This window comes from Lucilia cuprina, chromosome 4 (assembly GCF_022045245.1).
Source record: "Lucilia cuprina isolate Lc7/37 chromosome 4, ASM2204524v1, whole genome shotgun sequence".
Classification (NCBI taxonomy): Eukaryota; Metazoa; Arthropoda; class Insecta; order Diptera; family Calliphoridae; genus Lucilia; species Lucilia cuprina.
In genome coordinates, this window is record NC_060952.1 from 6,713,729 (window position 1) to 6,740,824 (window position 27,096).

The following is a 27,096-nucleotide window of genomic DNA, read 5'->3' on the forward strand; positions in this document are numbered from 1 at the left end:
AGCTTTCACACAATATTTGTATTAAAAACATTATATACTACATTTTATTAAAAGCTTTTCTAGAACTTTGCATAAGAGCCAAAGTTTTTTAAAAACATATTTTTAAATGTGTATAAAGGAACCTTTTAAATCGTTTTATCAAAAAGCTATTAGAAAGCATTCTTTAACATTTTGTAAGAAAATATTTTTTTAGGTTTTTTATTAAAAAGGTTTTTTATTTTTTTATTAAAAAGATTTTTTATTTTTTAGTTATAAAAAAGATTTTAAACAGTTGTTATGTAATAGATTTTTAATGAGTGCATAAGGCAATTTTCAAGTTTTTATTCGAAAAAATTATCCAAAATCATATACATATATAATTTTTTAAAATAAATATTATATTAAACATTTTCATTATGAAGAGACATAACAACAAACTTTATTTTTTATTTTTCTTACACAATGTAGCGTACCCATTCAGGTGCCATGAATCTATATATGTATATGAAAAGAGAAAGAAAACATAAGATTTACAACAAGAAAAATCTGCGTAAATAATGTTAAGTTGCTGTTGAAATATTTTGCTTGACCAAGCAGACAATTTTTTACAACTAGTGTCCTGAAACGGACAATCTCTTCACTCCCCAGTGAAATTGACATTGATGACCCATCAAAGTCTTACAACGCACACAGGAAAACAAACGCACACTTTTGATAAAAAAACGAGATGTTCATTTTAGATTTAATGATTACATTTTGATTTCTTCTTTTACAACCGGACACACTGAGACAGACACACGAACGGACGGACGGACAGACAGACAGACAGACAGGACACAGGAAAAAGTAACAGATTTTTGGTTGTTTTATTTTTGTTGTATACCACCCCCTCCCCCCACATACAGCCTTTGTCACAGCAGGAGAGATATGAAAAAGATTTTTTTGAAACATACAAAAATTCATATAAATCTTGTAATAAGTAGCAGTAACAGCAGCCATAAAAAAACCAACTAAAATTTAATAATGCAAATTGGACAAATAACTGGAGCATACATCCTTCTTAGAGAAATGGGAATTATGACAAAGATGAATAATGAAACAAGACTAAAGAGTCACAGCTGTTGTGCTGTGCGTTGGGTTGTTTTACTTATAATTGTTAAAGTTTAGATAAAAAATCAATTGTTATAAAATTAAAATAATAAATGGAAAAATCTAAAACTTTTTAATCTTAAAAAAACCAACTTACGATGGCAAATACAAAAAAAAAAACGAGGCACAAATAAGTGCAAAGTAAACAGCATTTTCCCACACATTAGTTAAATATTTAAATGTAGAGAAGGAAAGTGTGCCCTGCAGTTTTAGAGAGAGTCAAGGTAGTTATTAAAGTACATCGGGAAGTTTGTTGTTTGCAACTAATTAGCAAAGTAGTGGGCTTATAAGTGTCATATGTAACATTTAAAAAATTTACTTTAACTTATCAAATCTAGTAAGAATTCGTTTTTCTAATAAGTGTCATATATCGAGCTCACTTTAACTCACCACAGAGTCAATTTATAAAACTCTAGCTTCATTTTAGAAATATAAAGCTAATTTTCCGTCCGTTTGTAACCTGTTTACGAACTGTCACCTTGAACAGCAGGGTAGTAGTAGTGACTGCATATGTGTGCTACACAATTACATGTATGGGTTTATTTGGATCTTTGTATGCTTAACTTCTATACACAAGTATTTATTTGACTATATGCGAAAGTTAAGTCAGAGAATCAGGTATGGAAATTTAAGACAATAGAAATTGATAATCAAAAAGCAATTTAATTAAAAGTTTCAAATATAAACCAAAAACAAACCGAATTCTTAAAGAAAATGTGATAAATATAAAAAACATGACAAATTTACACTATAGGTCTAATTAGTTTATTGGCGACTCAGTCACACACATGAACAACTCACATTCGTGAGCAATTTCAATATTCATGATCAATACTTTTAATTGAAAACTTATCGTATATTCCTTACGATATCTTTTTTTTATACAAAATGAGTTAATTAAACTTATGTTGATTTATCCAACCCTGAAGGGATCTACTATTTCATGCAAATGTGCAAGTATGTATGTAGGTATGTGCGTGTATCTATGTGTACTTTACTTAATATATGCGTGTAAGGTTGACTAAGCTTTTTGTTATTTTGACTTATTTAAATATTTGTTTATGCAAAACACACACGCACACACAGTAAGTATTTGTGTATTTAAGTATAGGAATACTAATGTGTGTAAGTGTTCGTGTTATTGTTTATGTATTTGATTAGACTGTTGCTTTTTTCATCACTCTTTACAATTCTGCTTAATACTTTTGTTTAATGCAAATGTACTTCAGTTTTTTGTTACATATTTCCATTTGCTCTCTTTTACTTTACATTGTTCCTGTTTTTGTTAAATCCTCTTCATTGTTTTTAGTGTTTAAGTGATTTTGACTTTTATTTTACAGACAAATAGTTTCAAGAATTATTAGCTGCTATAACAATACAAAGAAAGAAGATTAAATAACAACTGGAACAAAAATTTAAATAAAACAAGAACATAAAGATATTGTAGGGATTCTTTCTATACAAATACATAATAACAGTTGTTGAAAGCTTATAAATATCTAGTGGAGCATACTTTTAGGCTGTGTTAAAAAATAAAGTTTGTCTTTGGCGGTTGTTTAAAAGCAATTAAATTAATCAACAGATAGTTTGAAATTGAAATAAACAATTATTTATATATGTTAGTAAAAATGTTCTTATATTTTATTTAATTTAGTATTACGTTTTAATCACATTCGAATAATTTCCAACTAAATTGACAATCGAAGCAAGATTTTAAATAGATTTGACAGATTAGTTCAAAACAATTAAACCATAAAATTATTTATGTTAGAATAGTTTTTCAATTTAACAGTGTTTAACTGAACAAGATTAAGCGCTTAGATTAATTTAAATCATACACAGTTGTCACAAAAATATGTAAATACATCAAAATACATAAACTCAATTTGAGTTATAAATAAAATTGGTTTATTTGGTAAATAATTTGAAATTGTTTTTTTTTTTTTTTTGCAAAAAAAAACATTATTTAAAAAGCAAAATACTAGTTTCGATTTTAGTTTAAGAATTAAAATGGAAAGGTTTTCGCACCTAGAAAGAAAAAAAATTTATAAAATTATATTTCGTATTATACACGAAATGTTTGAAATATTACGAAAAAAAGGAAATTTTTAGAATCCCAATGACCATTATTTAAAAAAGCAAAATACTAGTTTCGATTTTAGTTTACTGAAATGGAGAGGTTTTCGTACCCAGAAGGAAAAAATTGATAAAATAATATTTCATATTATACACAAAATGTTCGTAAATATTACGAAAAACAGGGAATTTTTAGAATCCCAATGACCTCAGGCATCGAATTCTTTTTACGATATTAAACAGATCGACAAAATTGAAAAAAAATTAAACACGGATACGTTTTTAACACAGATTTTCTCTATCACATCTGCGATTTAACAAATCTTCTTTATTCTTTGTAATATCTTCGTATAAATCTTGAAATTGCATGTTTATAACGAACAAAAAGGTTAGATCTTAAGCAACATTCAAACGTCTATAACTTATTCTTTGATTCGACTTAATGATGTCTGTCCATCTGTCCTTTCGTCCGTCAACTATAACGGATGATATTTCAGAAACTACAGCAGATTTTTAAACAATTCTTAAAATCATTTTCAGGTTAAAATTCTCAAATCGCACAGGCCGACAAACTTTAAACTCAATGACAAAATTATTCTTTTGTAAAGGTCTTAATTCGAATACGAATTTAAAATTTCTCTTCTGAATTTTAACCATTTTTAATTAAATTAAACTGTAATTTGTTAACTATAGTTTAAACCAAGTATAAACCAAAATTTACTTAAATATCATTAAGTGCTTGCAAATTTCTTTGCATCTTTCAAACCGCAGCAGCCCCATTTAAACAAATTTTACACCTAAATACTTCTTTTAGTCTTATATTGGTAAATGTTTGCCTAGAAGAATTTTTTGGTGAAATAAAATAAAAAAATTTATAAAAACAGCATAACATAATGTTATATGTATAAAACAGGCAGAAATGTAAAATAAAAATAACTTTGCAATTTCTTTTGGAAATACACTTATACGCTGCTTAAACTTAAAGTAGCTCAAAACTTTGGCAGATTTTTAATATTTTTCTTTCAATGTTTTCCCCTTTTTAATACAAAAAGGGGAAAGGCAAAAATAAAATATACAAAAAAACTCTAAAAATCACAAGTCACAGGGGGAAGTTAAAAGTTGTAAATGTATTTAACAAATGGAATGAACTAAAAAACTTAAGAATACCACCTTCCCCCCTAAAACTTATTTTGAACATACAAAAAAGAGTCAAATAATATAGTTATTTGAAAAGTTAATTTTAATAATTAACATCTTAGAGACATTATTAGCTAATTGTTATACTAATAGCTAACAGCAATTATTGGTTTAATATTAACTAACAAATTGCTAAAAACAATTTCTGCTCTTTTTTATGGCTATAATTATTCATGAATTAATATAAGTTTTACTCTTAAGCGCTCCACTCTCTTGTGTATGTGTGGCCAATTAAAAATATCGGTAAAATTACTATTAAAATGAATAATTAATATTTTATTCATTACATCCCTATCCAATTCAATAGCAAGCAACACGTGAACACTTGTATTATTTTCATTGTGTATTAAATTTATGTCATTCATTAAACACTTTATTCATTTGTGTGTGTATGTAAGTTTTATATACATACATATAAATTATTTATGTAAATGTTTTGGTGATTTCAAAGGAATTAATAAAAAAGATAGAAAAATATTGTTTTTATTTGAACTCAATGTTGGAGGGGTTAATGGCAATTAATAAATTATAAACACATTAATCTAACATAATTAAATATTAATTTAAATTGAAAAACAAAAGCAACGTTTAAAGTTATAAATTACATTTTATTTTTGTTAAAATGTTTGCGTTAATAAAATAATAAAGTGTTAACTGGGTTTAAAATTTTCAACATTTTATTTGTCATTAGTTTGGTTATCAAAACTCGATTTAAGTGAGTTTAACTAAGCTTGTGTTACGAAAAATTATCTCCAATGTACACAGAGGGAAAACACTGTTAGAATAAAATAATAAAGTTTTAAGAGGGTTTTAAATTTCAAACAGTTTATATGCACCAGTTTGGTTAACAAAACTCAATTCAAATGAGTTTAACTAAACTTGAGTTGCTAAAGATTATCTCTAATTAGAAACATACAGATGAAAAAAAAACTGGTTGAAGAGTACCAAAATTTATACAATCCGTTGTCAAAAGTGAGCTTTTCACGTTTGTAACTTTTAGACAACGTATGTGTCAAACATTTAAATAACACCCATTTATACAATCAAAGTTGTAATTTTGACAACGCATTGTTATCATTTTGATTATGCTTTATGTGTATACAAGTACCGAAATTGATACAATCCGTTTTCAAAAGTGAGCTTTTCACATTCGTAACTTTTAGACAATGGATGTGTTTAATGTTAATAAAATAATAAAGTGCCACAAGTTTGGTTAACAAAACTGGAATCAAATGAGTTTAACAAAACTTGACTTATGAAAGATTATCTCTAATTAGTTACACACAGAGAAAACAAAACTCACTGTTTTCAAAAGTGAGCCTTTTACGTTTGTTAACTTTTAGACAACGTACGCATACGTTGTCTAAAATATTTAAATAACAGCCATTTATACAATCAATGTTGTAGTTTTGATAACGCATTGTTATCAATTTGATTATGCTTTATGTGTATACAATTTTAATAACCCTTTTTGGAAACCAAAGTTGTAATTTTGACAACGCATTGTTTTAATTTCGACTTGTCATATCGAATTTCGGTAATGTATCATTGTGATTCCGACAATAAATCGTTGTCATTTCGACACCACAACGTTCTTTTTACAACATAGCGTTGTCACTTTGATAACACTTTATTATTTTTTGTTAAAAAAAAATACACCGAAGTTACCAATTCCGTGTAATTTTTTTTATATTTTTGTTGATTTGACAACTAACATTGAAAACGGATGTAATTAAAAAATTATAAGCACTTCGGTGTCAATTTAATACCAGGCTATGGTATAATTTTAAAATATATTTCTTTCTCTCTGTGTAGAAATCGACTTATTATTGGCAGTTTTGGGGTATTTTTAACTAATAGTGTCATAAAATTTACCCAAACTAATTTATCCAAGTTTAATTAAACTTAAGTTATTGAAAGTATATCTTCAAAAGTTTTAACACAAATTTGAACAGTTTTAACTGAGATTAACTAAACTCACGATTAAAATTTTTAGATTAGTTTATATTAAATTATATGTTTGGGAAAAACAATATTACAAATTCATTTATTAAGTGTTAATTCTTAAAATTTATACTTTATTATCTAAACATTTGGCTTATTACAATCTTTGTATTAAAATAAGAAAAATAATATTAAAATTTAACTAACAAATAAATCCCCTCCCTACCACATTTACCCACATTCATTTTGTTAATCTGTCTACCCTGGAAAAAAATATTAATCAATGTTAGCTTACTACTACTACTCTGTTTAGGGAAATTCTAATTAACCTTTAAATCTTTTTGACTCCTTTTTTGTTTTTGCTAACGAAAGGTTTCACATTAAAACATTGAGCCAACAAAATGCTCTAGTTATTTTTCATAAAATTTCCCTAATCCCTAGTTTGATAACCTTTTTATGCTGCACATATTTTCGGTTACATGATTTATGAGTGTAAAAGAAATTTTAATAAGAAACAGTGGCACAGAGAGCTTTTTTCCAATATTAAATTACCGGAAAAATGTTTTAAAACAATAACCACCTGCTGAGCACAGCAGCAAAATTAAAGGATGCATCAAGGTAAAATGAAGGAGAAAGGAGAAGAAATCTAAGCATAATTAACAACAAGTTTATGGCAATATAAAATTATATGTCTTAAACAAGAATAGACTAAAGATTGAGAAGAAAAAAAAAAAAAGAAACTTACCTTAACTCCAATATGAATAGGCGAAAACGCTTGCTCGCTGTGTAGTGTTTGTAATATGGGCAATTGGATAGACATGGGACACGACATCATGGTCGCTACCTAAAAGAGAGAGAGAGAGAGAAAAAGAGAACGCCGAAAAAGATAAATTAATTAATATTAAAAATCTTATGATTGTTTGCTAAGAACTAAACTACATTTGTAAACCTAAATTCCTATAAATATTTAATTTAAAATGAGTTTAACTAAACTTAAGTAAATTTGTTTTACCTTTTTTCATAAGAAAAATATCAAACTGTTTAATGAGAGCTTCTGAAAAACTTTTTTAAAAACTGAAAAAAACTTTCAACAAAAGTTTTATAATAGATTTCAACAAAAGCTTTATAATATTCCTTAAATAATACTTTAGAAAATATTTCAACAAAAGCTTTAGAAAAGCTTTATAAACCTTTAAAACTAAAAGTAAAGCTTAATTACAACAGCTTCAGAAAAGCTTTTTACAAGAGATTTAGAAATGTTATTCATGAAGCTTTAGAAAAGCTTTATAAAAAAACCTTTAAAACTAAAAGTAAAGCTTAATTACAACAGCTTCAGAAAAGCTTTTTACAAGAGATTTAGAAATGTTATTCATGAAATGCTTTAGAAGAAGCTCCAGATTTAGACTTATGAAAGCTTTTTAATCTGTGATTTGAAAAAAAAAACTTACAAAACATTTTTAAAAAAAATATTTAACAAAATATTTTAAAACAAATAAAACATAACACCCTTTTGAAGGAAATAAATTAAAAAGATATTTTGGCAAATCATGCTACTTAATTCCTAAGCATTATAAACAAAACTATCATAAGTTCAAAACCAACAAACCCAGAAAACCCTAATATCATTTCTATAATATGCAACAATGAAAATGAGAATTGTGAACTTTATTTGAAAACAACAACAACAACAGCAGTATTTCTAGCAACAGTCATAATAGTTAAATGCAACTAACAATTGTACGTACAAAATACACAGCTGTATAAGCAGCGAAGCAACAAGGACGAAAGCTCCAAAGCAGCACAGAAATTCTTCTAAACAAAAACAAAATAAGAAGAAAAAATTAAAATTCACAAAAACTACGAGTAAATATACCATTAACAACAAGATTAGGTATGTACGTAAAAAGGAAATATGCAACAATGGCATTGAAATACCACGATACGATTACAATCCTTATGAAGAAGAAAAAAACACACAAATAAAAACAAATATGCACCGAATATTGTAGCTGACATCCAAAATGGCGCCCACACATATACATGCCACACAAACAGCCACAACAACACAAATAAACAATAAATTATAAAGAATCAAAATGAAAAGAAGAGAAATGAAAATGAACGCGCATTTTGTAGCAGCAACACAAGATGACGATGAATACCACCGACAACAGCAATAACAATCTTTACAGAAAACAACAACTGACAAGAGCCATAACATTGTAATAGCAACAAAGCAAAGTTGCATTACATAAAACATACACACACATATATAGTACTTGCAACAGCAACCATAATACCTGCCACAGAAAATACATAACAAACAGCTAGATAGTTGGAAAATGAACAGACAGACGGACCAACAAACGAAGAAGCAGACAAACGATAAGACAAATAAATGAAAACGAGAGGAAATTGACTCAGGCCATGACTGCCCTACAACCTTCTTGCTGCTGTTGCTGATTGCTGCAGTTGTTGTTGCCATTGTTCTTACCATCATTTATATTTATGCTGACAACACAAAGTTGATGTGGTTACACAAACAAATAAACACAAGCTACAACAGCAGCAGTAATAATACTCGTATCATGCCCCAGAAACGAGGGTAAAATCCAAGCAAAACCATGTAAAAGGAGGAATAAGTAAGAATGTAAGTACTGCAACAAGAAAAGCTCAGCCTCTCTTTCGCTTTCTGACAATAATGACACAGACGATGACACCACAAAAGGAAGTTGATTCAACAAAAAGAAAAAAAAAACGGCAACAATATCAGCAACCAAAATAGCATCATCTCCTCCGATGGAAACAACAATAAAATTTGTTGTCACTATTTAATAGAGCAGAAATCACCAACAACAACAACACCAATTACAACGTCAAAATACACTTACATTTCGAGCAAGTAGTACTTTCGTTGACACGCTGATATAGAAGGAGAAGAAATATTTTTGTTGCAAGAAAGCAGCAACACACAACCAACAACTACCATGTGGTTTTGTATTTGTATTTATGGGTGACGAAAGAAATCCATAATATATACTGACAGATGTAGATATATACATACATATATAGTGTATTTGTGGCATTAAATGGTTATATAAACAACTCAACTTATGGCAACTCAACTATTTATGGTGTTGTATGACGCATCAAACGTAAATATGACACGCGATACTTTAAAACTGTGTTTACACTACCACTATGTTGCTATAATTTACTTCTTCATTTATGATTTTGTGATTCCTTGTTTTACGAATGTAATTTAAGTTGATCAGATTGGTTGTAACATCGTTAACAAAAGGAGTTTTTTTAACATTTTTCTTTTAGAACTTTAGAGCTTTTTAGTAAAAAACATTAAAAGTGCTTAATGTACGGCAAAGAGCTTTAAAAAAAGCGTTTTAGTCAGAATGCCTTTTAGCGAAAAAAGCTTGAATAAAATTTCTTAAAGTTTTTTAACCAAAAAAAGCTTTAACAAATTTTTGAACCAAAAAACCTTTAATAAAGTTTTATAAACAAAAAGCTTTAGGCAACTTTTTTAAACAAAAAGCTTTTAAACCAAATAACTTAAAGAATGCTTTTAAGCCAACAAATTAAAGAACTGTTTTAACCAAGAACCTTTAAAAAAACTAGCTTTAATGAAAACTTTCAAATGCTTTTTAAGCTAACTTGAGAGGTTATTAACCAGAAAGTTTCCAGAAAGCAATCTAACCAAAAAGTTTTTAAAAAGCTTTAAGAAAGTTTTTTAACCACAAAGTTTTAGAAAACTTAATTAAACAAAAAGCTTTAAAGAAGCATTTAGAACGTTATTTAACAAAAAAGCTTTGACAAATTGTTTTAACCAAAAATCAATCTTGAAAAGCTTTTAAACATAAAACTATTAAAAAGCTTTTAAGATTTACGAGACTTTTTTTTAAACAAAAAACTATTTATAAACGCATTTTAACCAAAGCGATTGAGAGTTTGTTGCAGTATCTGTAGGGTATCTAGAATTCAACTTCTGCAAACATGTAAGCTTCATCTTTTAGCTTGTGTTTTAGGACCTTGGGAAAATTTTTTAATTTGTTTTATTACATAGTTTATTTGAACTCCCAGTATATTAAGATTTCTTGGGCGTAAGTAGTAGCATGAAGGGTGTTAATGATTTAGAATTAAAAAATGCAATTGGAATCAGGAAGGAATTATGTTAAACTAATTTTGAAAAATTTTAAAATTTGTATTATTTTTTTAATGACATGCCTTTGTTAACTGGGAGATTTCAGTGCTCACATTACACCTACTTTTCTCTAACATAATTAAAAGTCATTAGAGATCTGTGCTAAAATATTTGATAGTGCTGCCGATGGTAATGCTGGCGACTTTGAAAATATGTTTTGCTGTTGCGTTTTTATTGCGGTTGCATTGGTTTTTATTTGTTGATGGCAAATGATGAAGATGAATGAATTTTACGATTCATGATTTTTGAGTAGTGATAAATTACCAAAAAAATCAAATGAAATGAAAATAATGAATAAATAAGAGAGAAAAGTAAAAAAGTAAAGAATCATAAACTAGAATACAATTTCAAATGCATTAGCTATGTATAAAATAGTATATTGGACGAACGGGTGCAATATTACAAAAGTTGCGGAAGAGGTATGTATGGTGGTGCAACATTAATGCACTTTGCCATAATAAATGTTGTGTCTTTCTTGTCAATGAGATTTTTGAACATCAACTTCTCTGTGAATTATTCATGAAGTTGCAAAGTGCCAACAGTTTCAAATTTTTGTACGATACAATTTGGTGCAACATTTTTTCGAACACAAAAAAATTTTTAAATGTGCAACATATGCTAGTGAAATAAAGAAAAATTATTGTTGCTGCTTTAGCTGCCATTTGTTTTGATGTTTGCTACCAGTTAATGGTGGCAATGACCAAGAATGTACTTATGGCTCGTAAAAAAAGTGGCTTTCATACAAAGTCATACATACTAAATTATAACAATGTATAATTTTGTAGAGAACTGTTTTAAATATTTTGATTATAGTATAGGAAATACTAACTGAAAAATGTCACTAATGATGAATGACAGTTAAAAACGGGAGCTAGTGTTTAATTATTTTTTTTTTTGTATATATTTTTCTTTTCATAGACACCCTGTATATTTTTCTACATGGCTAGATTTTGCAAAAAAAAAAAAAAGGAAAAAATATTTTCTCCAGCTATCTCAACCCACACACATTTTACACATCACTAAACGATTTTAACAATCAAAATTTTTTTATTGTACAGAATAAACTAAATGGAGACAAAAACAACTAAAATTGTAATAGAAAAAAAACTACTACTGACATGTGTATTTGTAAAAAAAAACCCAACATCAACTACAAACAAATAGTCATTTTACACATGCAATATTGTATTCTCAGCAGAGGTGTGGCAATGGCAACTAAGTATGTTGCATATACTGGGTAATTGAACTTAGTTTTTCTTTCTATTGTTTTGATGTTTTTTTTTTTTTTTTCTTCATTTATGAATTTAAATACAAAACACATGAAACGGTTAATGAACTTGAGAATATTATTCAACTGTCTTATAAAAATGGAGTTATTGTGTGCGAATTTTGTATGTAGAGAAATTTCTCGTTTTATTTACTTGAATTGAAATTATTTGTAGTCTTAAGACACGTTGAAATTACGTCAAACGTTGAAGTAGAGGTTTTTTACTCCGTAAGAAAATCATTTGTGTAAGTAATTTAACATTTAATGTAAAATTCTACATTTAATGTAAAATAACATATTTCAGTTAAAATTTTGAAGTTATTGAAAACAAATTGATATTTCTTGACAAAATATATTTATATTTTGTAGAATTAAAAGTTTTGTGTTAAATTTTGTGTAAACACAGTTTATATGTAAAATTTTGTTTTTTGTATATAATTTTGTTGAAAATCTCATCTTTTATAAAATTTGTATTCCGTGTTAATTTTACAGTTTTACTTAAAGTTTTTGTTTTTGTGTAAAATATAAAAAACACATTTCTGGTAAAATTTTATTACTTTAATTTTAAATTTAATGTTGGTAAATGATTACATTTGGCATAAAATTGTAAATTGTGTGTATAATTTCGTGTAAAATGTTGTCTATTATGTAAATATTTTTATTTTGTATAAATTTCTAAGTTTTACTTAAAGTTTTCGTTTTTATGTCAAACTCCAGTGTAAAATTTTAATTTTATGTAAAATTTTTTGAAAAATGTTTACAATTTGTGTTTTGTATACAATTTTACAGTTTGTGTAAAATAAAAAAAATTTATATTAAAAACTTCGTGTAAAAATTTACAAAAAATGTAAAATTTTCTTTTCGTTTAAAATTTTAGTTTTTGTAAAACTTTACTTTTGGTTTTTAATTAAATTTAATTAACATTTAGTGTAAATTTGGAAGTAAAAATTTCTTTTATGTAAAATTTTATATTTTTGTAGGTAAAATGTTTAAATTTTATGCAAAATTCTAGTTTTTGTAAAATTTAATGTTTTGTTTTACATTTACATTATGTGTTAAGTATTACATTTAGTGCAAATCTCGAAGTTTTAGTTTAAAATTCCTTGTAATGTCAAAATTAGTTTGACGTAAAATTTGAAATTTTTAAAATTTATATTTTAAGTAAATTTCACTTTTTTAAATATTTAAATTTTGGGTTTTTTTACATTTGGATTCATTTACCATAAAATTATAATTTTTCATTTTGTGTATAATTTCAAATTTTGTAAAAAAATTTCACATTTTGTAAAATATTTCAAAAATTCAAATTTTTCTTTTAAAAGTTAACGTTAAAAAAAAACGGTAAATTTAGTGTAAAATTTTACATTTTACTCAAATTTTTAAAAAAAATGTAGTTTTTAAATAATTTAAAAATTAAAAATTTTGGAAGAGAAAATTTTGTGTTATTCAGTCTAAAATTTAACATTTAAATACTATTATTTTGTCAAGTGTATTCCCCCAACTTGTATTAATCTCCTACAACTAACACCGGCCAAAAAACCCGCCATTCTTTCCAAATAGACAATTTTTAACCACAAAAGTATTTTTTTTTATCACAATTAAACTTCATTTAAATTCAAATAAAGCTTTTATTTTACATTTTTCCATTCAAATAATAAACGTTGCCAATATTTATATGCCTTAACAAAAGTTCAAATGACGCACAGTTTTAATTTTAAAGATTTTTATGGAAAATTAAAAATAAATTCATTTAAAGCCGGTTTTAAGTGCGTTTTGAAAACAGAACATTATGACAAAAACTCATATAAATCTAGTGTCAAGAAATTCATTTTTGTTTTAATGACACGAAAAATTAAAAGCAATTATTTAAAAACAATTGTGAAATTGAATGCAGTTTCGTATGTACATATGTATGTATGTTCAAAAAAATAATAAAAACAATAAATAGTGCAATGACAGTTCAAATTTTAATTTTAATTGAAAAATTATGGAACGAGATTTCAATAAAAAAAAATTGCAAACAAATTGAGTGTCTTTGTTAAAGTTCATACACTTCTCCATGAGGTTAAGTCTTTCCTTAAAATCAGTTGAAGTAAAAATTTTATTATAATTTTTTATCTGTTATACAGTGATATACAACAATTTAATATTTTTATTATTTTATTAATTAATGAAATTCATTTGTATAAATAAACTATCCTTTAGAAAAAATCTGTTTATTTAATCTACAATTTAAATTATATTTTTTTTTTTGCTTATCAACGACTCTGCTAGTCATATTAAAAAGTACTCCCCTCAAAATGTTTATGAAAATTTATCGTAATTTTTCTAATGATCATTAAGATTTTGCCCCAACTCTCCATAAAAACTTTGAGGCTAATAGGAATCGTTTTGGAGACTTAGATTATAAACTATAAGATTCTCTTCAAATCGTTGAAAAAACGATCATACAAAGAGTATACTAGCCAACTCTCCCTTTAAATAAGAAAAATAAAACACTCTCATTTTTAAACAGTATTTTTTCTGTTTTCTGCTGTCATTCGATGAGATCATGCGCAAAATAAACGAATTTAACAGAAAACATACACCGAAAGTAAAAATAAAGTATCCATAATAACAACAATGAAACAATATTAAGATGGCACTGATTCCCCGAAGGGATAAAGTATTGAAAATTATAAAATTAAAATATTTATGAACGAAGACTTTGTCAAACGATCATAAACATGAAAATTCTGACATATTCCTCTTAAGTCAAGTCTAGGTCATAGTTTATTTATAGTTTTTCATTATACAGTTTTTTGATTAGTTTATTGGCTAAATCTTTGGTCTACAGTATGAACCAGTTTATTGACTGACTGCACAATGGACTAATGAGTAGAGATCATGATCAAGATGTTTATAGGTATATACAAATTTAACAAGATCGCCTTTTAATTGATCTGTCCAACAATTTCCACTGATCTAAATTGGTAACGCCATATTTTAGTCAAAGGTTTTCTCCATAGGAAGTGTTAAAACCTACACTAATCACCGCTGCCATAGGACTAGAACTATATCACTTTTGTTTTCTTCAATAAACGTCGAACATTTTTGGTGACACCCTAATATTTGTACAAAAAAATAACATGCAAACAAATTAACAACAACTACATCAGTTACTTGTTAAACTAAAGAAAATCAACAATAAAGAATAAACCTCAAAAATAAAAGTTAAGTACATGTGAACAATTACATGTGTATATAAACAACAACCAGTACACTAACAACAAACAAATTAAATTTTAAGTTTTATTTTTTGGTGAGAATTTGTTTAAAACAAAAATAAAACTTGTCAGACAAGATACCAGCTGCTGTATACTATTTAAACTGACGGACAACAACGATCTCAACTACTACAACAACAAAACATCATTCATGCTTGCTGCCGGCCGGTAAAATAATCAGCAATGTTGACGACGATCATCATCATCATATACCAGTAACAACATGTTTAGTTAGTTTTGTTTGTTGTTGTCATTTATTCGTTTACTTTGACATTCTCAGTGCCATGTTAAATCAAAGTACACACATAGCTATGGTAAATACATAAACAATAAAATCAAACGAAAAACTATTATTACTTTTGCGGCGACAATCGACAACAACTACAAGAATAAAAACAATTGTTAAATAAAAATCAATGAAACACACAAAATTTGTTAAAATTACACAGTATACTTTTATTTGAATTGAGACAATTAGGTAATTAACGACAAGTGTTTAATGTAATGATCGCCTCTGATGACTATTAAAGATCGAAGGGAAATGAATAGTTCCTCACAGGAATGTAATAGTAATAATGTAATCATTTTTTCTTACCGATTATCCTTTGGCTTCAACAAATTCTTAACTTCTACGTGTTGAATACTGGAGAGGACAAGAAGTCGAAGTGCTGTATGTGAACATTTGTCTTTAGGTAACAACAACAGCAATTTACGTATACGAAAGTTCCGGTTCAGTATTGCTCAAGTACTTGAGCTATCTAATCTCTGACTATTGCTGTCCCGTTGCTTAACTTTGGAGTCGTAAAACATCACTTCCGTTTACAACTACGCAGATGAGATGTCTCTATTGCGTTGGCTACAGCACCTAGAAACGTAACCGGTAGACCAAAGTACGAATCCATCAAATAAGCAGAGACTTTGTTCTTACTCACAGGGACACACTGTATAATTCCAGTATGAACAGAGTTAGTCTCAACACACTTGGACAAGGAACGAAAATTCCCAGCACACTTCTCAATCACGCGACACATTCATAAGAGAACAACATACGACAGACTTATTTTAAGTAAATGGGTGAGTGAGGACCGCATACCCCTATATTCATCCCGTGTCATATACAGTTAACACCAACCAATTTTCAACCTAAGTCCCACAGTTACTCCTGCGTGGGATATCTGTTGTCCTCGGCAACAGCACCGAAAATTTCCCGAAATATAGACTTTACCTTACACCAGTTGTTTAACCGTCAATTACTATCAGCGCGAATTTGTGTTTAAATCAGATCCAGCCAGGACAAGTCCTGCAGGCAACTGACCACCAGTAGTACCAAATTATGTGGTTGTCTGGTTAGAACCCATGTCAAATCATACCAATCATACTAGCCGAGGAGTGAAGTTACATCACTAGTTAATAAACCCGGCAGACTAAAGGTTGTAAAAATACATATTTTCTGTAAATTTTACATTTTGTGTAAAAATACATACATATCTTACGTAAATTTAATCATTTTATGTAAAATTACTATTTTGCCTGGATTTTAATATTTTGAGTTAAATAACAAAAATGTTTAAAAAAATACATTTGAAGTTATAGGATATAATTTGTGTAAAACTTCAAAATGTGTAAAATTACACAACTAGTGTAATATTAGACAATTTTTTGTACTAATGGGTAATACGTGTAAAATTATAAATAGAGTAAAATACCTCATTTTTGTTAAATTATGTAAAATTACAAAAAAAAAAACATTTTGTATAAACATTTTCAGCACTATTAAAACGTTCTTATATGTATTTTGACGTTTTCCATTAAAAAAACTTCTTTTGAAATACAAAAAATGTATGTAGTCGTAAGTTATAATTCTTTTTACGTATGTAAATCAACTGTATGTCAATAAAATAAAACAGATCATAACAAAATTGACCGTACAAGGGTTTTAAAACCGCCTCAAGTTTAAAGGAAAGAAAAATTGTATTTTATTTATAAGATTTTCTAGGCAAAATTTTAAATTAAAAACAAAAGGAACTAAAAGTAAATAATACTAAAAATCAGAGGAAACTGTATGAGTAATGGTCGGCGACCGACAAACAAACAGCCACACCAACAGCAACAACTACTTTTTTACTGGAAAAACAATAAACGCTTGAGGGTACGCATGTCAACAACATAATCGTTTGCACTTAAAAGCTTAAGACTTAAGGATCAAAAGGAGCATAAAAATACACATACATATAATACATAACGTACATATGTAAGTAAAGAAAATAGCAAAAGAAAAATCAGCCACAAACACCCAGTATCTCAATAGGTTGTTGCAATTTCTACACACATATACAAAGGAGATTATAGAGATAAAACCCCCATAGACTATTACACCACTACAACTATGAAATAGCAAAAAAAAAAGGACTTTTAACTTGAAAAATAAATAAAAAATTCTGCTAGCAAGAAAATATGTAACAACAATTTGCTCTGTTATGTAAAATGTGTGTATGTGTCGGTTTCAGAAATGAAAACTGCCAATCTTGGAAAAGAAATACATAAGTGTGTAAAAAAGGATCTTTGTACAACCAGCATATATGTAGGTTTTTACTTCTTTGATTTCTTCTAACAATTTTAAGGTTGTTTTAAGAGTAAGAGATTTTTATTTCAATTTTTCTGTTTTAGTTAATGTTTTTAGTAAAAAAAAAACAAAACAACCAGCAAAGATAAATCTTTATATTAATTAAATAATTAATTGAGCAATCTTTGAAATACTAACACACATGGCCAGACTTAAAATGTACATTTACTAATACCTTTAGGAGGAGTAATTCATAATTCTTCAAGAGAAATGTTTTGACGGTGTGAAGATAAATATGTCGAATATATACGTTCCACACCTCTGTTAAATACATTCCACTTGCTGTTAAAATACGTTCCACACATTCCACACGTTAAATTTAATAAAAAATAAAAAAAAACAAAATTATTTTTTTTACATTTTAAAAAGAAAATAAATTGATTTAAATTTTTTCACATTTTTTAGTTAAAATGACTAAACAAAATTCTCTAGAAGTGTGTAAGTTATAAACCTTCCCAAACGTATTCCGGACCCTAGGACAGACCTCAATGGGACTCTGACACATATGGTGGGAGCTAGTATGGAGAAGTTCCCAATTCTGGAGAGGTGATTTTAAGTTGTTTCCCAGGGAGGGTGCTATAATGGAAATTATTTCTAATTTTTTTTAACTTTAAATTCTAAACATGTTGTGGGCCACCTAGGACAGACCTGAACGGGATTCTAACAAATTAGTTGAAAGCTAGGATGGAGTAGTGTCCAAAATTGGAAAGACGATTTCAAATTGTTTCTCAGGGAGGGCGCTATAAGGGGTGGGATTTAATTACTTTTGTTTTTTTACCTAAATTCCAACCTTATTGGGGGCCACATGGGACAGACCTGAATGGGATCTTAACACATAAGGTGAAAGCTAGGACGGAGTAGTGTCCAAAACTGGAAAGAGGATTTCAAATTGTTTCTCAGGGAGGGCGCTATAAGGGGTGGGATTTAATGAATTTTTCTTTTGTACTATAAGTTCCAAACTTATGGTGGACCACATAGGATAGACCTGAATGAGATCTTAACACCTAAGGTGAAAGATAGGACGGAGTAGTGTCCAAAACTGGAAAGAATATTTAAAGATGTTTCTCAGGGACGGCGCTATAAGGGGTGGAATTAAATTAATATTGTTTTTTTGTACCTAAGTTCCCACCTTGTTGGGGGCCACATGGGAAGACCTGAATCGCATCTTAATACATAAGGTGAAAGCTAGGACAGAGTAGTGTCAAGAACTGGAAAGAGGATTTAAAGATGTTTCTCAGGGAAGACGCTATAAGGGGTGGAATTAAATTGATTTTGTATTTTTTTACCTATGTTCCAACCTTATTGGGGGCCACATGGGGCAGACCTGAATGGGATCCTAACAAATAAGGTGAAAGCTAGGACGGAGTAGTGTCCAAAACTGGAAAGAGATTTTTAAGTTGTTTCTCAGGGAGGGTTCTATAAGGGGTGGAATTTAATTACTTTTGTTTTTTACCTAAGTTCCAACCTTATTGGGGGCCACATGGGACAGACCTGAATAGGATCTTAACACATAAGGTGAAAGCTAGGACGGAGTAGTGTTCAAAACTGGAAAGAGGATTTCAAATTGTTTCTCAGGGAGGGCGCTATAAGGGGTGGAATTTAATTAATTTTGTTTTTTTTTGTACCTAAGTTCCAACCTTATTGGGGGCCACATGGGACAGACCTGAATCGGATCTTGACACATAAGGTGAAAGATAGGACGGAGTAGTGTCCAAAACTGGAAAGACGATTTCAAATTGTTTCTCAGGGAGGGCGCTATAAGGGGTGGAATTTAATTAATTTTGTTTTTTTTGTACCTATGTTCAAACCTTATTTGGGGCCACATGGGACAGACCTGAATCAGATCTTGACTCATAAGGTGAAAGATAGGACGGAGTAGTGTCCAAAACTGGAAAGACGATTTCAAATTGTTTCTCAGGGAGGGCGCTATAAGGGGTGGAATTTAATTTCTTTTTTTTTTGTACCTATGTTCCAACCTTATTGGGGGCCACATGGGACAGACCTGAATGGGATCTTAACACATAAGGTGAAAGCTAGGACGGAGTAGTGTGATGAACTGGAAAGAGGATTTCAAGTTGTTTCTCAGGGAGGGCGCTATAAGGGGTGGAATTTAATTAATTTTGTTTTTTTTTTGTACCTATGTTCCAACCTTATTGGGAGCCACATGGGACAGACCTGAATGGGATCTTAACACATAAGGTGAAAACTAGGACGGAGTAGTGTCCAGAACTGGAAAGACGATTTCAAATTGTTTCTCAGGGAGGGCGCTATCCGTCGTAGCATTCACCTTATGAGTTAAGATCCCATTCTGGTCTTTCCCATGGGACTGTGACCCGCAATAAGGTTGGAATTTAAAGTACAGAAGAAAAAATAATTAGATCCCACACCTTATAGCGCCCTTCTGAGAAATAACTTAAAATCCTCTTTCAAGTTTTGCACACTACTCCGTCCTAGCTTTCAACTTATGTGCTAAGATCCGATTCAGGTCTGTCTCATGTGACCCGCAAATAAGGTTGTAACTTAAAGTACTAAAGAAAAATTAATTAGATTCCACCCCTTACAGCGCCGTCCCTGAGAAACAACTTGAAATTTTCTTTCCAGTTCATGACACTACTCCGTCCTAGCTTTCACCTTATGTGTTAAGATCCCATTCAGGTCTGTCCCATGTGGCCCGCAATAAGTTTGGAACTTAAAGTACAAAAGAAAAATTAATTAAATTCCACCCCTTATAGCGCCCTCCCTGAGAAACAATTTGAAATCGTCTTTCCAGTTTTGGACACTACTCCGTCCTATCTTTCACCTTATGAGTCAAGATCTGAATCAGGTCTGTTCCATGTGGCCCCAAATAAGGTTTGAACATAGGTACAAAAAAAAAACAAAATTAATTAAATTCCACCCCTTATAGCGCCCTCCCTGAGAAACAACTTAAAAATCTCTTTCCAGTTTTGGACACTACTCCGTCCTAGCTTTCACCTTATTTGTTAGGATCCCATTCAGGTCTGCCCCATGTGGCCCCCAATAAGGTTGGAACATAGGTAAAAAAATACAAAATCAATTTAATTCCACCCCTTATAGCGTCTTCCCTGAGAAACATCTTTAAATCCTCTTTCCAGTTCTTGACACTACTCTGTCCTAGCTTTCACCTTATGTATTAAGATGCGATTCAGGTCTTCCCATGTGGCCCCCAACAAGGTGGGAACTTAGGTACAAAAAAACAATATTAATTTAATTCCACCCCTTATAGCGCCGTCCCTGAGAAACATCTTTAAATATTCTTTCCAGTTTTGGACACTACTCCGTCCTAGCTTTCACCTCATGAGTCAAGATCCCATTCAGGTCTGTCTCATGTGGCCCCCAATAAGGTTGGAACTTAGGTAAAAAAACAAAATTAATTAAATTCCACCCCTTACAGCGCCCTCCCTGAGAAACAATCGTCTTTCCAGTTCTGGACACTACTCCGTCCTAGTTTTCACCTTATGTGTTAAGATCCCATTCAGGTCTGTCCCATGTGGCTCCCAATAAGGTTGGAACATAGGTACAAAAAAAAAACAAAATTAATTAAATTCCACCCCTTATAGCGCCCTCCCTGAGAAACAACTTGAAATCCTCTTTCCAGTTCATCACACTACTCCGTCCTAGCTTTCACCTTATGTGTTAAGATCCCATTCAGGTCTGTCCCATGTGGCCCCCAATAAGGTTGGAACATAGGTACAAAAAAAAAAGAAATTAAATTCCACCCCTTATAGCGCCCTCCCTGAGAAACAATTTGAAATCGTCTTTCCAGTTTTGGACACTACTCCGTCCTATCTTTCACCTTATGAGTCAAGATCTGATTCAGGTCTGTCCCATGTGGCCCCAAATAAGGTTTGAACATAGGTACAAAAAAAACAAAATTAATTAAATTCCACCCTTATAGCGCCCTCCCTGAGAAACAATTTGAAATCGTCTTTCCAGTTTTGGACACTACTCCGTCCTATCTTTCACCTTATGTGTCAAGATCCGATTCAGGTCTGTCCCATGTGGCCCCCAATAAGGTTGGAACTTAGGTACAAAAAAAACAAAATTAATTAAATTCCACCCCTTATAGCGCCCTCCCTGAGAAACAATTTGAAATCCTCTTTCCAGTTTTGAACACTACTCCGTCCTAGCTTTCACCTTATGTGTTAAGATCCTATTCAGGTCTGTCCCATGTGGCCCCCAATAAGGTTGGAACTTAGGTAAAAAACAAAAGTAATTAAATTCCACCCCTTATAGAACCCTCCCTGAGAAACAACTTAAAAATCTCTTTCCAGTTTTGGACACTACTCCGTCCTAGCTTTCACCTTATTTGTTAGGATCCCATTCAGGTCTGCCCCATGTGGCCCCCAATAAGGTTGGAACATAGGTAAAAAAATACAAAATCAATTTAATTCCACCCCTTATAGCGTCTTCCCTGAGAAACATCTTTAAATCCTCTTTCCAGTTCTTGACACTACTCTGTCCTAGCTTTCACCTTATGTATTAAGATGCGATTCAGGTCTTCCCATGTGGCCCCCAACAAGGTGGGAACTTAGGTACAAAAAAACAATATTAATTTAATTCCACCCCTTATAGCGCCGTCCCTGAGAAACATCTTTAAATATTCTTTCCAGTTTTGGACACTACTCCGTCCTATCTTTCACCTTAGGTGTTAAGATCTCATTCAGGTCTATCCTATGTGGTCCGCCATAAGTTTGGAACTTATAGTACAAAAGAAAAATTCACTTCTCCATCCTAGCTTTCAACTAATTTGTTAGAATCCCGTTCAGGTCTGTCCTAGGTGGCCCACAACATGTTTAGAATTTAAAGTTAAAAAAAATTAGAAATAATTTCCATTATAGCGCCCGCCCTGGGAAACAACTTAAAATCCCCTCTCCAGATTTGGGAACTTCTCCATACTAGCTCCCACCATATGTGTCAGAGTCCCATTGAGGTCTGTCCTAGGGTCCGGAATACGTTTGGGAAGGTTTATAACTTACACACTTCTAGAGAATTTTGTTTAGTCATTTTAACTAAAAAATGTGAAAAAATTTAAATCAATTTATTTTCTTTTTAAAATGTAAAAAAAATTATTTTGTTTTTTTTTATTTTTTTATTAAATTTAACGTGTGGAATGTGTGGAACGTATTTTAACAGCATGTGGAATGTATTTAACAGAGGTGTGGAACGTATATATTCGACATATTTATCTTCACACCGTCAAATGTTTTATGGGATTATTTAGGGCAAGAACATTCAAAATATATGCGGTAAAATATGTGTTTTTTCTATTAAGTAAAAAGCTGAAATGATTTTTGCTTTTTTTTAACGAAAATGTATGCGAATGTGGAATATTTAATAAAATTACAAAATTTGTTTAAAAATTATAAAATTTGTGAAAATTTTTAAAAATTGTAGTAAATTACACAAATTTTAGTTAAGTTACAAACTTTTTTGCAAAATAACTCGGACGAGAGTTATTATAATTATCAGAAAAACTTCTTGTAGATTGATCCTTGTTTTCCCCCCGCTCTACCAGTCTACAGAAGTTGCTCTAGTTTATTTCAACATGTTAAATGTAAAATAACAAAATTTAAAAAAATAACACAACTAGTGAAAATTTCTTTTTTGTGTATAATTACACATTTTATGGAAATTTTTACAACTTGAGTATTTTTTAAAAAATTAAAAAAAATTTACTAAATTGAGCAAAAAAAAAGAATTTAATATTTTGTGTAAAATTGCAATAATAGTGTAAAATTCCAAAAATTTGTGTAAAATTACATTATTTTTTTAAGGTTAAATTTTACTTAGCGCATGTATGTATATACGTTTACACCATATTTACCAGTAAAATTTAGCAATTGATTTAAAATTTTTCAATTTATGTTCGAATTTCTGTTGTATGATTCCAATATATCCTCTAGTTATTTCGTTTACAATTACTTAACAATTAAACCACTTTATTTAAGGTATTACTACAACACGTGTGTGCAAATGACAGACAGAATATAATTCAAGATGAAATGGTAAAACCAAACTGAAAAAAATTAATTATAAATATTTTTAATAGTCAAAAGGTCAAAATACAAACAGACGGACAGACAGACAGGCGGACGGACAAGCAAACACAAATATTTTTTTTGTATGTCTATTCATGATGTTTTTATTTCATGTTTAATTTTATGTCTTACACAAAAGTCAATATTTAAATAAACAAATCAAAACAAAGAAAAGTAAAAAGCAAACATTTCTTTAACTTGTCTAACATAAATTAAATTAGAAAAAATGCAGAGTAGTAAAACATATTTGTGGGTGGGTATTACAAAAGGATGTTTTAGAAAATAAATTAAAGGATTAAAGAAAACTAAATAGTTTCCTGTCCCTTTAGGAAAATTCTAGCTAATTGGTCAAGCTAATTGGTATTAAAATGATTTTAGAAAGAGTAATAGTGTAAGATTACAGTATGAAAAAACTTCTTTAATTATGGATCTTTACTTTAAACAAATTTTAAGAATACTATTAATTAATAATACTAGTTTGATAGATTCAATGACAATGACCAGTTAAAACCTTTCATTGTCATCATTAAAACAGATACCCTAAGTACAATGCCAACCATCACACATACGCAACAGACTCTGCAAATGTTGTTCTCCCATGTATGTATATGGGTTGCTCCATGTATATTTTTTTTTTTTTTTATTTTTTCATATTTTCTATTTTAATTTCTAAACAATGATGCTGTTATTACTGCCGCTGATCATTGACTAAGTGTGTTTATAGATCAATTTAAAAATCTTAATCATCACTGATGCCACCATAGTTATTGTTGCTTGGCTGATATGTTTTCTAAAGCTTACACATGTGCCGCGAGCTTTTAACAATGAAATGTATGATCATGTTGCGGGTGTTATTTTTCCATAGTCTAATAATTCACACAATTGAATTAATAATAATTTAAAAATATATTAAAAAGTTTTGAGAATAAAGAGAAATCAGTCAATCATCATTTTGATAATAATAATCATTTTGATCATGCAATAAAAACATTTTAGATGATAAAGATTTTTTTCAACTTAATGTAGATCAAATTTGAGTTTTAAACAGAAATCTATTAATCTGTAGGCCGCAAGAACGAACTGTTTGATGCATAAATAATAAATTGTCCTGACTATAAATTTATCTATAATTAAATTATTAACTTTCTTTAGTCCAAATAATTTTATATTCATGTTTATGAATAGATCTATAGCCCTACTATATTCCAGACTAACCGATAGTGAAGATATTAGACCAAACATGTCCAAGACAGATTTCTAGTCCAGACTGATCTATAGACCAGACTATAGACTGAAGTATAGTCCAAACTATAAACTGATCTATAGTCCAAACTATAAACTGATCTATAGTCCGGACTATAAATCTATCTATAGTTCAGACTATAGTCTGATCTAAAGTCCAGAATGACAGTCCAGACTGATCTATAGTTCAGACTATATACTTATCCATAGTGAAGACAGTAGGCCAGGCATGGTTAAGACTAGTGACAGATCTTTAGTCCAGACTGATCTATAATCCAGTCAACAGACTGATCTATAGTTCGGACACCAGACTTATGTATAGTCAACACTATAGACTGATCTATAGTTTAGACTATAGACTAACATACAGTGCAGACTATAGACTGATCTACAGTCAAAACTGATCTAGAGCCCAGACTACAGACTGACATACAGTCCAGTCTATATTCCAGTCTACAGTCTACACTATAGACTATTCTATAGACTGATCTATAGTCTCTATATAGATAATAATCTCAAACTGTAGTCTAACGTCTATTATATTCTATAATCTGATCTATAAATTAATCAATGGTCTGCAGTATAAACTCCATCATTCCCCTTCTACAAAAAATCAAAAAATAAAAACAACTTTTAAATTTCTGTGAATTTTTCCATCACAATAAATCTTTCTTTTCTCTGCCAAAAATACGAAAAAAAAATCACAATTATTTTTATTCACGCTCATTAAAAAAAAAATTCTATGGAATTTTTATACATTATTTAAAATACACAATATTTTAACACCTACAACAATATTTGCAAACACAGTAAAATAGCAGCAATAAAAAAATTCATAATAGTTTTTATCACTACTAAACGATTCATATTTTATATTAATTTTTTCCTGACATTAATCAAGATGAAATGATGTGTTAAAAAATTTCCTTTGCTTGTGTTCGCCTAATTTACCTTCTGCACTCATTAGTGGTCGCACAAAGATACACACATGCATATATTTCAAATATATGATATAGCTGTGTGTGTAAGAGGTGGTTGTGATTTTTCTAAAATTCATTACTTCTATCCTCCCTAACAATCAAGCATTATAGAACTATGAAAAATGTATGTATGTCCCCAACAGCACTCTTCATCTATCACCCGGCAATTCATTCACAAAATGTTCTACTAAGCCATATAAACACACAGATATAATCTTAAGACAACTCAACTACCACTAGAACTGCTTTGAATCTAAATATCAAGATGATGTTTATAGAAGATTGTATATAAATATTGTATATTTTTCTACTTTCAGCTCCTCATCATCATCATTGATGATGATCTTCATTATTTTTCATCTTCATAATATCACATCATAAATCTGTATTTGCATGTACTACAAGTTAACAGTAAAGATGTGTGTTAAAGTATCCGTGCATGTATAAGTATCTTCTCGTAGAATCTTCTAAGTATATGTATGTAATGTATAAATTGTTGTCTGTGTTAAAATAAAATTTATAAATTGGTCACATTTCATGCAATGTCGACGAGGCATCAGAGACGTTGTCGTCTATATAGTATACTCGTCATAGTCTCTATATCAAATTCATTTAAATATTAGACGATTTTATTATTAATTTTTTCAAGTGTTGCAAGTTTGTAGTTTACATATGAATATGATTAACATGTGTTTGTTGACTTATGTATGCATTTCCGTATGACATGTTGAATTTTTTGTTCGATGAGTTTTTTTTTTTTGTGGGCTTGCAAAATGACCAATTTATCTTTTTAGATTGTTGTCAATGTTGTTGTTTTTGTAATCCCATTGTTGTTTCGTTAAACAGTGAGGGAAATCTGTAGATGGGTGAACGTTTCAAAATTGTCTTTAAGAATGACTATAGACTGATTTTAAGACACATATTGTTCTGAACTATAGACTGATCTATAAGACTCAACTTAAGTCAACTCAACTCATCTATAGTTTGGACTAAAGACTCATCTATAGTCTGGACTATAGACTCATCTATAGTCTGGACTATAGACTCATCTATAGTCTGGACTATAGACTCATCTATAGTCTGGACTATAGACTCATCTAT

At 29.6% G+C, this 27,096-nt stretch overlaps 1 protein-coding gene across 1 annotated transcript in view; it reads right to left on the reverse strand.

The window, feature by feature from the left end:
• Positions 1–27,096, reverse strand: part of LOC111675656 (polypyrimidine tract-binding protein 1) — a 242,772-nt gene that overhangs the window by 168,621 nt on the left and 47,055 nt on the right. Inside the window, exon 4 of the mRNA XM_046948408.1 lies at positions 7,091–7,189. Within this exon, the coding sequence (XP_046804364.1) occupies positions 7,091–7,180 (90 nt within the window). The 5' untranslated portion in view covers positions 7,181–7,189. The remainder of the gene's footprint in view (positions 1–7,090; positions 7,190–27,096) is intronic.